At 40.8% G+C, this 12,185-nt stretch overlaps 1 protein-coding gene across 1 annotated transcript in view; it reads left to right on the top strand.

The window, feature by feature from the left end:
* LOC105827065 (probable maltase-glucoamylase-like protein) overlaps positions 1–12,185 on the top strand; it is a 36,980-nt gene that overhangs the window by 8,354 nt on the left and 16,441 nt on the right. The window contains 11 exon segments of the mRNA XM_012665086.1: positions 1,042–1,131; positions 1,946–2,080; positions 3,662–3,746; positions 5,158–5,296; positions 8,691–8,824; positions 9,104–9,138; positions 9,236–9,352; positions 9,921–10,069; positions 10,175–10,259; positions 11,264–11,320; positions 11,754–11,878. Of these exon segments, the coding sequence (XP_012520540.1) occupies positions 1,042–1,131; positions 1,946–2,080; positions 3,662–3,746; positions 5,158–5,296; positions 8,691–8,824; positions 9,104–9,138; positions 9,236–9,352; positions 9,921–10,069; positions 10,175–10,259; positions 11,264–11,320; positions 11,754–11,878 (1,151 nt within the window).

Here is a 12,185-nt window from a genome sequence, read left to right as displayed (position 1 = left end):
GCACCCACACTCAAAGTATGCATTCATCTTTGACCTATGATGCTTAATTTGCCTCTTTATCTAAATAAATCACTAAGTCCTATAGATTCTCCTCTGTCTCTTGTCTCCTTTAATTCCTTTAATGTCTTCCATCCTCATCCTCCTATGTCTTATTTACAGTAATAGCATTTTAGGTGGACTTCCTGACTCCAGCTGATAGCAGCTCATAGCCTAGATTCAAATTCTGTTCCTTAATTATACTATGCTACTTCCTATTGCTCTGGGTACATGCTGTGCTCATTTTCAATATTGCCTTCTCAGCTTACCCAGATAACATCTTCATTTCAAGATCAACTCAAATTTTCCCTCTTACAGGCATTTGATAACTATTTTAGGGGTCCCTATCATTCTCTTTCTGTATCATTGCCCTTAGATAGTATAGCATACGATATAGCACTTAAGTATCATCTGTGAACTTTTAAGAATAAAGCACTATTTCTTACTTAAATCTCAGTAGATACAGATCCTAGAAGTGTGCCTATCATATAGGAAGGGCTCAGTAAGTGTTTGCTGATTTAATTAATTAAGCAATGTATATAGTTGATGTTCTGCTAATTACAGGTAAAATTGGTTGATACTATGGATTTTTTTTAATGCTATGTATGCTTGGGGTCTCCAGTAAGTCATGACAGTGCTTAAAAGTATTGAGGTTAAGTTTATGGGTTGTGGATGGAAATCTATCTTATTTCTTTAGAGTCACACTTCACATTTATTATTTATAAAAGAATTTTTATAGGTCTATGACAAGCAGATCAGAGAGCTAAGTAATTAATCATTTGAAAGTTGATTGTTCAGAGGATATGTTTATAACAAATTTAGTTAATTATTAAATTCAAAAATAAAACTTTGAAAGCTTATGAAATGAATCAAGAGACGTCAGCCTACTTTCACCTAACATAATTTCATATTTCAGCCTTTACAATTTAATTCATGGCGAAGACCGCCAAGCATTTTATGGAGAATCATGTCATTAGAGTGGTCTGTATGCAATGATTTTTAAAGGTTTTCATTTTTCTTCTCTTTCTCTAGGTTTGGCCAGAGCTGCCCGATGTAATTGTGGATGGATCCCTTGACCATGAAACTCAGGTTAAGGTACAGTTGTTCATAGACTTTTTTGTCAACATTGCCCTAAACATCTGGATATTTATGTGTTTTATCCAGGTGGATAAGTAGCTTACCCTTTAGTTAAGTAGCTCTAACTTGAATATGCTTGTCTGCTGGTAGATTTTTGGCAGAAAGGGATCCCCAAATAGAAAACTCAACAAACAGCTAAAACGGAAATATATAAATCATCAAGGAAATCCCCTCACATGTGTGCTTTTAATGGGCTGTGATTTGTTTGATTCTAATGTTGTTTGAAAAATAATGAACCAAAGTCCAGAATATTTTCAGTAGAGGGGTATCCATTATGAACAGACTGGACTTTAATAAATTACCTACACACAAAGAAAATGCAGGTTAGTTGGTGGGAGGAATAGCCTTAATCTCAGCCTGGGCACCTACATCCCCTCCACTCTGGAGCTCACCTGTCCCTGGATGATGGGTCCTCCTTCATTTCATTGGGCCAGTCTAGAGAAAGCATTGGCATCTCTAAAGTTCAATTGTTTAGACACTGACTGTTAATTTTCCAGTTCCCTTGATGACTAAATGTCTAGTCATAAAATAAATCCTTATTTAAAAGAGACTTTAAAGCTAGCTAACGTTCTTCTAAGAAAATAGAGAATGGAACCAGCCTTGCCCAATCTCTGTGTCCACTGTAAACTCAGTGCAGCTGCCGCAGATCTGAGGTGCGATCAGAGACTAGGCTGGGCAGGCACAAATCCCTGCTCATCTCCCCTTTCTGGTGCCAACTCCCCTTCCTGGATGGGCGGAGACCCCACCATGAGAGCATGTGTTACTCTTGCAGCTGTACAGGGCCTACGTTGCTTTCCCTGACTTCTTGAGTAGTAGCACAGCTGCATGGTGGAAGACAGAGATACAAGAGCTCTACGTAAACCCTCGAGAGCCAGAGAAGAGCTTGAAGTTTGATGGATTGTGGATTGTAAGTGCAACCTTGATTGTTTTTCTTTGGAAAGGTCAGCAGTCAAAACACGGGGAGGCCATTGAGTGACTAGCAAAGCAGGGTGATAAACCTGGAGGGATGAAAGGGAGCAATGTCATTAGAGAATCTAGGTGCTGGGAGAAGTGGAGATTATTGCTGGTCTGCCCGGGGTCGTACTGCCTGGTAGAAGCTGGAGCTTGTGGAGGCTGGAGGTGTCAGAGCAAGAGGGAAAGGGAGAAATATTCTGGCTTATCTTATCTCCCACCCTATCTCTTGCCAGTGCCTCCCATTGGCTAGATAGACCTGGAAGCCACAGATAAGGGGGCCTGAGACCTCTCCTGTGGCACAGGGCAGGACTGGGGTGGGTGAGGCGTGAAGCTGAGAGTGAGTAGACACCACGGTGCTGGTGCAGACTGCTCTGAGGGAATGACTTAAAAGGCCTGTTCAGATGTTTGTCATACTCATCTTTTGGCCGTAACAGCAGGGCTTCCTGAGATGTCTCTGGGACATGTATTCAAGGGCTCCTCTATTTATGTTTTTTTCTAGGGATGGGAAAAAAAAATCAGTGTCCTGATTTCCTTTCTCACTGTCTAGTGGTCTGAAGTCTTAAGCAAGCTCTGGGCCAGCTTTGAAGAGCTGCTCAGGTCTGGGCCAGGCTGGAAGAAGCCTGTGATTTACCCAGAGACAAACCTATCAGCCCACTGGCGGCCCCTGGCCACTCGCACTTTCCGGATAGATAGGCACAGAGTAGACGTATGAAAGGACATAAATTAACCCAAACACACAAATCAGACAGTTCAAAGATGTGGGTAGAGTTGAAGAGTGACATATACTGATAGCTCTGGGATATTTTTCCCAATGGAGGGAAAGCTGTAGCTAGGTGATTCAAAATAATGAATAGTTCTGGAAATGCTTGCCTTTGCCTTTAATCTGTCCTATTTAACATAGGCTAACATACAAAATTTTAACTTTTTTATTGATAAAGTAGGCAATGAATATTCTATCAGAAGCCCTTACTTCTTGCATTTCAGTAATAAATTCCCCAAAGCACGATTTTTTTTCCAGGCTTGTTTCTGAGTTATGTACAACTTTTCAGAAACACATCTATGGCAGAAAGTGAGATACTTCTCCTTGTGTTTAGTCTCTGCTGATATCGGAATTAGTCCCAGCTGTTGGACTAAGGAACGTAGGGGAAGATAATAGTAACCACTGCTGCAGATGAAAAGTGAATAATTCATGCCTAGAAAAACAAAGATGGGCTTCTTGTGTGGGGGAGATGTATCAAGAGATTTCCTTAGGTCCTGCATCCAGCATTATCTCAATATCTTTGCTGCTGTAAAACAATCCTCACAAATTTAAAAATGCCAAATAAGTTAGAAGGAATGTAACACTCCACTTAAGCCAACACAAATTCTTAGAGTCTGTTTTGATCAATGCCAGGAATTAAACAGAGTAAATTATGCCACCAGCTGAGGTGAGGTTTCAATACATCACAGTCATCTCCCTGAGTTTAGTGTCCTCTGTAGCAAAGACTATACTGCCCCTGACATGACGGAATCTTTTTTTACTAACTCATTTCAGGATATGAACGAGCCATCGAACTTTGTGGATGGATCTGTCCGGGGCTGCAGTGATGAAATTCTTAATAACCCACCCTATATGCCATGTATGTAAAATGGTTACTTTATCAAATTATTTCCCTGCTCAAAGACCCTGAAAGTTTTCCTCTTACTATTTAAGTGAAGCCCAATTTTGGAGACAGAACACACTCTCAAACATGACATAAAATCCCAAATAGAATAACCTTGAATAAATGCAGATAAATAAATTACTAATCAAGCTCAGCAATAATGACATGATGCGGTATGAAAGAAACTAAACAATGCATGGTGTATTTGATTACATTGATAGCTATGAACTGATTGCATTTTAAATAAACCTCTACATACACAGAAAGAGAGAGAGAGAGAGAGAGAGAGAGAGAGAGATTCTTTTTTCATTCTGATTAGAGAATGAAAATCTAGTTCCTGAACCCTCTCTGCCCATGTTCATAGATACTTCATCACTTCATGAAGGATGCTCCTTGGTTATACTGTGGTGCAAACAGAATTAGGATGCTGGGATCAAAGGGATATGAGAAAGTTGAATTTTCTCATCTTACAGAAGACCAAGGAAGGAAGTGACTCAGTTCCTAAAAGCAATGTACCAGTAATTTGTGGGACAGAATCTAGAATCCAAGTTTTTCAATGTCTGTGTCACTGCTACATTGCTTATCGCTCACTAAATCATTTATTCATTCATTATGTTCTCCTTCCTCCCATAATTTAATACAGATGGTCCCCAACTTACAATGGTCTGACTTAGGACTTTTCAGTTTTACAATGGTGTAAAAGTGATATACATTCAGTAGAGACTGTACTTCAAATACCCATACAATCATTCTATTTTTCACTTTTACTATAGTGTTCAAAAAGTTACATGAAATATTCAACACTTTATTATAAAATAGGCTTTGTGTTAGATGATTTTGCCCAACTGTGGGCTAATGTAAGTGTTCTGAGAACATTTAAAGTAGGCTATGTATATCTAATTCATTTTCAACTTGCGACAGTTTCAACTTACGATGGGTTTATTGGGATATAACCCCATTATAAATTGTGAAGCATCTGTATTTATGTGTCAGGCAATTGCTGACAAATCAGAAAGATTTAGAGACAGTAATACAAAATTGGGTGAAACAAGATTTATTCCCTTGAGAATATTACCATCTAGTGGAAGAAACACTCCTAACAATGAAGGAGTTTATTATGTTGACAAGTGGACTATGCCAGCACTCTAGCAATTAAGTCAGGTGACAGCAAAAAGAAGAGAGCTGCTTTTTCCAGCTCCATACTCTGTCCTTGCCCTGTATTAATTATAAAGCCACAGGATGTTGATTTTGTAGACTAAAAATTGGACCTATTACTAGTAGCAAAATTGTTGATTAAAATGGAGAAATAACAAAATGATGGACACTGACATTGCTAGTGAATGTGCACATCATGTTGTTTAGGAAACAACTCAACATTTCCCCACAGATCTGGAGTCCAGAGACAAGGGCCTGAGCAGCAAGACCCTGTGCATGGAGAGCCAGCAGATCCTGCCAGACGGCTCCCCGGTGCGGCACTACGACGTGCACAGCCTGTACGGGTGGTCCCAGACCAGACCCACATACGAGTGAGTATGTTTTCGCCACTGGCAGCAAGGATAATTTTCCACGTTATTACTTTTGTCTCTCTGTATTTGCATTGTGCATGTGTCTACACGATACCAGTTAAATGGATGAATGTCAAAATATCAGGCACGGTTGCCCAAGCAACCACAACACCTCGGAGTGCCTCTATCAAGTAGGTCGCTAAATTCACGTATCTACGGTGAGCAGTTAGGTGGTGTTTAGTATATTCAGAGTTGTGCAGCCATCACTAAAATAAAATTTTGGAACATTTTCAGTGCACCCAAAGGAAAACCTTTACCCACTATCAGTCATTCCCACCTCGCACCTACCCCCTGAGCCCCAGCCATCACTGCTTTCTGTCTATGTGGATTGTCTTTCCTCGACATCTCATATGAATGGAATCGCGTACTACGTGGTCTTTTGTGTCTGGCTTCTTTCACTTGACGTAATGTTTTCAAGGTTTGTCTATATTGTAGCATATATTGGTACTTCATTTCTTTTTACTAGTGGATAATATTCCATTGTGGACACACACACAAACACACTACATTTTGTTTATTCATCCATCAGTTAGTGAACATTTAGTCTGTTTCCGTGTTTTGGCTATTGTGAATAGTAATGCTATGAACAATGATGTGCAGGATTTTGAGAGGATGTGTGTTTCCCTTTTCTCGGATATATATCCAGGAGTGGAACTTCTGAGCCATATAGCAACTGTATGTTTAATATTTTGAAGAAATGTCGAACTGTTTTCTAAAGAGGCTGTCCATTTTACATTCCCACCAGCAATGTATGAAGGCTACAATTCCTCTACGTCCTTGCCAACACTTGGTGGTGTTCATCTTTTTCATTCTAGACATTCTAATGGGTATGAAATAATATCTAATTGTTGTTTTGACTTTATTTCCCTAATAACTAATGCCGTTGAGCCTCATTTCGTATGCTTACTGGCCATTTGTGTATCTTCTATGCAGAAAAGTCTATTCAAATCCTTTACTCATTTTTGATAGAGCTATTTATCTTTTCATTATTAAGTTGTAAGAATTCTTTATACATTCTGAACATGAGTCCCTTGTGATATATTTGGTTTGCAAATATTTTCTCTTATTCTGTAGATTCTCTTTTCATTTTCATGATGCCTTTTGAAGCGTAATTACTTTTTAATTTTTGTGAGGTCCTATTTATTTATTTACTTATTTAAGTTTCCAGCCAAGCTCTCATTTGCCCCAATTAAAACCACGGCCTTAGCATCTTTGATGTTGCCAGCACATTGCCATTATTTTGGTAGTTCCCTGGAGGTGGAGATTTTTTGTTTTCTTTCTCTCTGTTGAGTTGAGCTCTGAGTCAAATCCAATGGCCAAACACCCTGGAAATGGAGATTTTCTAGGGAACTGGAAGTTAAACACAATGTTTATTGTGTTCTGGGGATGGTGCTTTTAACAGAGCTCCAAAGAGGTTAGATCTCTCAGTTTGCTGCAAGGCTGCTGGCTTTGGTTACTGTGATGCTGAGCTGGAGATGGGGAAGGTTGGACCAGACCCAAGTTAAAATGCCATAGACCTCACCATTTTGCCACAATTTAGTAGTTTCTCTTGGATAGATGACTCTCAATTCTTTCTACAGCTGGTTAATTTCTAGAGTTCTAAAATGGTTATTTGTTTTGCTCATATTTTCATCATTTTAATAGGAGAGCAAGTTCATAGATGTCTTCATTCTACCATTCCAAAAGTTTCCACAGTTCTGATTTGAGCATAATTATTTATTAGTTTTAAGTTAGATTTTTTTTTTTTTGGACATTCTCTTATAATAAAAAACAAACCAAAATTTTAGGTACCTATTATGGGCAAGCACCTCCTCTGAGCCTAAGTGTGACAGTGGGGATTTGGCTACGATTTTCCAGAGTCTCAAAGAAATTTCAGATTGGTACTTTTAGTTTTCCCCAGGACAGAGTGTGATCCCTTTTCATGTGCCCGTTTCTGCTCAGAGTGTCTGAGCTTTCTGCCTTCTGTTCCCAGGACTTGTCAGAGTCCCAGACTGTCTGATTTTGGGTTATCCACAGGTGATGGGGCAAGGTGGTGTTCCATGCTCAGGCACAACACGATCTTCCTTGCTCTTCTTAACAAGGAAGAAGAAAAGCTGCTTCTCTTCCCCACTTTGTTTACATCTTCATCTCTCGGTTGCTCTTTCTCAGTTCTGCTTGCTTCATCCAGCCCGAGGCTTTTCTGACCAGGCGAAACTGGTTCCTCAAGGAAACATCCCTGTCTATGTACTCAATACACACATGTTTTATAGCCTCAGACATAACCTTACCTCCGAAGTATTGGAACATGAATAAGTCACTGTCCCTGCTCTCAGGACCTCATTGTCTGTTAAGAATCAGAGAGAAGGAAAAGCAACTAACTCTGCTGGGATAATCCAGAAAGACTTCCTAAAAGTGGCATTGGAATGTTTCTTAAAAGAAGAGGAGACATTTTCTCTTGGCAGAGGAAGGGCTTGCAGGGCAAAGAAAGCAGCCTGGAGAAGACATGAAAACTTGGCAGAGTTTCTGTCTAAACCTCACCCTTCCCTCATGCCGCCCCCTCCTCCCTCTGCAGGGAACCTCACCTTTCACACATCCAGTGCCCACTTTGCTCTTCAGGGAACCTTCTCCGCAGACGATCCTGTGCCACGGGTGCTTACTGCCTCATGAATTGTCTTTATCTTCATCCCTTCTGCTGGTATTTTGGCTTAGAATTTAGGCTATGAAACTTGATGGATGCTCCATAACTCATTAGTGCCACTTACTAGCTGATCTTTCTCGTCTTTCAGACTGGGAAAATCGTAGCACTTACTATTGTCATAGAAATTAAATGATGTCCTGAACCCACAAGTACTTGGCATATTGTAAGCACTCAATAAATGTCAGAATTTTTTTTCTTATTTCTTTTCATCAACATTTAAAAATGTTCTGGTCTTTCCAACTTTGACCTATAGCCTCTAACTGTCATTTAATTTCTCTATTTCCCTCATATCCAAGCTGTTTAATTTTTTTACTTCTTATACACCTTTATCGTTCTCACTTTCCCAATCACACATGCTGGTCATTCTGACTTTCACTGGTAATTCTCTCTCCCACCTCTTTCTCTCACCTTCATGCACATAACTAATTAATTAGATTTTTAAAAAATAAAACCCACATTCTAGGTGTAAGTATGTCACTAGCCCTGCTGGGAGGTTCGTTGGGATTCTTAGCATCGCTTCTAGATAGCAGGCTCTTTGTGGGAAGAAGTTCTCTGACTCAGGATGGAGCATCATTGCCACCCCATGCCCCAGGCTGCAGCTACGCTCTATAACAACGTTCCATGGCTGTCCAACCCCCAATTCACCTCCAATTCACCTCCTTGTTTTCCTCCAACCAGAGCTGTGCAGGAGGTGACAGGACAGCGAGGGGTCGTCATCACCCGTTCCACATTCCCCTCTTCTGGCCGCTGGGGAGGACACTGGCTGGGAGACAACACAGCTGCCTGGGACCAGCTGGGGAAATCTATCATTGGTGTGTGGGCACATTCCCGGGGACCTCTGCTGGCAGGGAGGGGACTGGAGTGTGCCCGATTCAGTGGCACTGGTTGTATCTAGATCATCATCTAGGTGGAGAGTAAAATCAATAAGAATTGAGCCCTCTATGGGCATGGATTTTAATTTATACCCATCTTTCAATATTGTTGTCGTGAATGGCCCGGGGCTTTCTGATGGGGTAAGGAAAAGTCAGGCCAGACCTTCCCTCTCCCCCCAAAGTCTTCTTCATCCAACACAGTCATATTTTCTCCTGCAGGCATGATGGAGTTCAGTCTCTTCGGAATACCGTATGTAAGTCATGTCTGGGCCATTACAATTACTCAGTGGGATTTCAGTGTCTGCAACCCACAAAATTCCCATCCCACGCTCTCATTCTGCATCTTCCCAGACAGGAGCAGATATCTGTGGGTTCTCTGGAGATGCTGACTATGAGATGTGTGTTCGCTGGATGCAACTGGGGGCGTTTTATCCATTTTCCAGGAACCACAACAACATCGGGACACGGGTGAGGCGGCAGTTCATGCTGCAGGTGTTCTGTACCCTCAAATCATAACTTCTTTGTAACCCTCAAGAATATCACACTTAATTCTTGAGAAAAATCATAAAAACCACCATATGCTTTATTTCTTGGAAAACCTACAGAGTTCAGAACCCCAGAGTTATCAATAATTTTTAAGAATGTACTTTTCCTTATCTTCTGGGGGATTAGAACCTATGAAGAGAGAAGTTGTTATAGCTCCCCATGGGGCTAAAATAAAAGAAGCTCCATTTACTTTTATATAAGTCTATGTCCATTCAAGATATGTCGAGGCTACCTAGAGACCCACCTCTTTACAGATGTGCAGGATCAAAGCTAGACCTGTTCAGGGGACTGAGGAATCGGTACCAAAGAGGAGAAAGCAGGAAATTCTAGTCTTATAGGGTGGCAGGGGTGGCGAAAAGGACAGGCTGGGAACGAAGGGAGAAGTGGCTTGTTACCTACATATTGAATAAACATCCACTGATCCTTTTCTGATACCACAAGGATGGAGTGAAGAAGAGGTGATCTGTTATATGCTTCTTTATCCCTACAGAGACAGGATCCCGTGGCCTGGAATTCAACCTTTGAGATGTTCTCCAGAAAAGTCCTCCAGACCAGATACACACTGCTGCCCTATCTCTACACTCTGATGCACAAAGCTCACGTGGAGGGCAGCACTGTCGTCCGGCCCCTTCTCCACGAGTGAGTGCAGCCTCTCTTGGAGCAGTAGGTCTGGGCATGTCTTGTAAATAACCTGCTGTAGCAGTCATAAGAGTGTGGGTGAATTTTCCACGTTTATTTCTTAAGGTTTACAGATGACATCACAACATGGGATATAGACCATCAGTTCATGCTGGGCCCTGCCGTCCTAATTAGCCCTGTGCTGGAAAGTGTGAGTTTTTCATCATAGATCAGAAACCCTTCGATCATATAATCTAAAATCACAAGAAAAACATTTTAAAGATCATCTTGTCTTGTCCTGCTTGCTATTTTCAGGCAAGTGCCTTTCTAGAACATCTGAAGGAGATCTTTTTCTTTTTTCTAGATCTCTATTAATGAAAATTTCACAACATTGATTGATATCTCATTTTAGATTTTTGTCGCTTTGTGTACCCTTTTACAACTTACTCTTCTTCTTCTTTTTTTTTTTTTTTTTGCAATAGAGTCTCACTCTGTTTTCCTGGGTAGAGTGCATGGGCATCCTTGTATCTCACTGCAACCTTGAATTCCTGGGCTAAGGTGATCCTCCTGCCTCTGCCTCCTAAGTAGTAGAGACGGGGTCTTGCTCTTGCTCAGGATGGTCTCGAACTACTGAGCTCAAGCGATCCTCCCACCTTGGCATCCCACAGTGCTAGGATTACAGGCATGAGCCATCATGCCTGGCCCTACAATTTACTGTTTTAAAAAATTATTTTTCTGGATATTTGACGAAGAAGTTTCTAGGATTTTTCTTAATAAAATATCTTAAATTCTTGAAATTACTAATAAAATTCCCATTTTTATCTTAATTCTCCAGAAAGTATTTTAAAAATTAAAATTAGGCCATGTGTGGTAGCTCACTCCTGTAATCCTAGCACTTTGGGACACTGAGGTGAGAGGATTGCTTGAGGCCAGGAGTTTGAGACTAGCCTGGCAATGGCCAGACCCCATTTCTACAAAAAAATTTTTAAAAAATTAGCCAGGTGTGATAGAACATACCTGTAGTCCCTCCTACTTGGGAGGCTGAGGCAGGAGGATCACTTGAGCCAAAGAGCTTGTGGTTGCAGTGAGCTAGGGTGACACCACTGTACTCCAGCCTAGACAACAGAGGGAGACCTTGTCTCAGGAAAAAAAAATTAAAATTAAATTATTTCCTTTTTGAAATATTCATAATGACATGTTGATTTTATGTTTCAGAACACTTTTGAGATCCGTGCTTATTTTCCTAGAGCCCGTTGGTATGACTATAGCATGGTAAGAACTAAAATATTTTGTGAACAACCAGGTCAGTCTATGTAGGCTAAAAAGGTGGATAGAGCTTTCTCCTGACTTTCAAGTATATATTTTTTTAAGGCAGTGATTTCCAACCATTTTCATCTTGGCGAGGTTTGTTTAAATGAAAGTATGCATTAAAGCATAAATAGATGAAAATCTGAGCACCTATATTATCTTCAAGCTCTGCCATACCCCACCCCTGCCTGCCTCTCACTTTCTCTGGGGATACAGAGAAAAGACTACGTTTTCAGAGGCTTAAGCAAAAATGAAAAACCAGAGATTTTCTCCTTAGGTTTTCTGGGTTTTGCTAAATTTCTAATATGCTTCCTTGGAAAGGAAGGACTTGTAATAAAACATACTCTCATTTATTCTCTTTATCTGTCATCATTTTTTGCCTATGTCTGTCTTATAGGAATCTGGCAGCAAATCCACAGGTGAGTGGAGAACCCTGGAGACTCCCCTCGACCACATCAACCTTCATATCAGGGGAGGCTACATCCTGCCTTGGCAAGAGCCTGCAATGAACACTCACTTCAGGTAAGGAAAGGTCCTATTAAATAGCCTCACTACACGGTAATGAGGTGGCCTTGCAGGTGGCTGTCCCACCTTTACCAGGGCTATGGGGATAATAAACCAAAGTGCAGACAGGTTTCATTGGTTGGATTCTGTGAGTGCCTTCTGAGTGGGATGTGGAGGAGGGTGAGTTTGTGAATTCAGTCTTGGAGAGATCTTTCATTTGTAATGCTGTGCCAAAGGCAAAAATTTTCCTGGGAGTGGACACGTGTTTCTCTTTCCACACTATTAAAAAAAATTGGGAATATTAATGGACCCTGTGACTTGTGAC

Source organism: Propithecus coquereli, unplaced genomic scaffold (genome assembly GCF_000956105.1).
Source record: "Propithecus coquereli isolate 6110/MARCELLA unplaced genomic scaffold, Pcoq_1.0 Scaffold96, whole genome shotgun sequence".
NCBI classification, from domain to species: Eukaryota; Metazoa; Chordata; class Mammalia; order Primates; family Indriidae; genus Propithecus; species Propithecus coquereli.
Note: the sequence above shows the minus strand (reverse complement) of the source record. Positions and strands in the feature narration are given on the sequence as shown.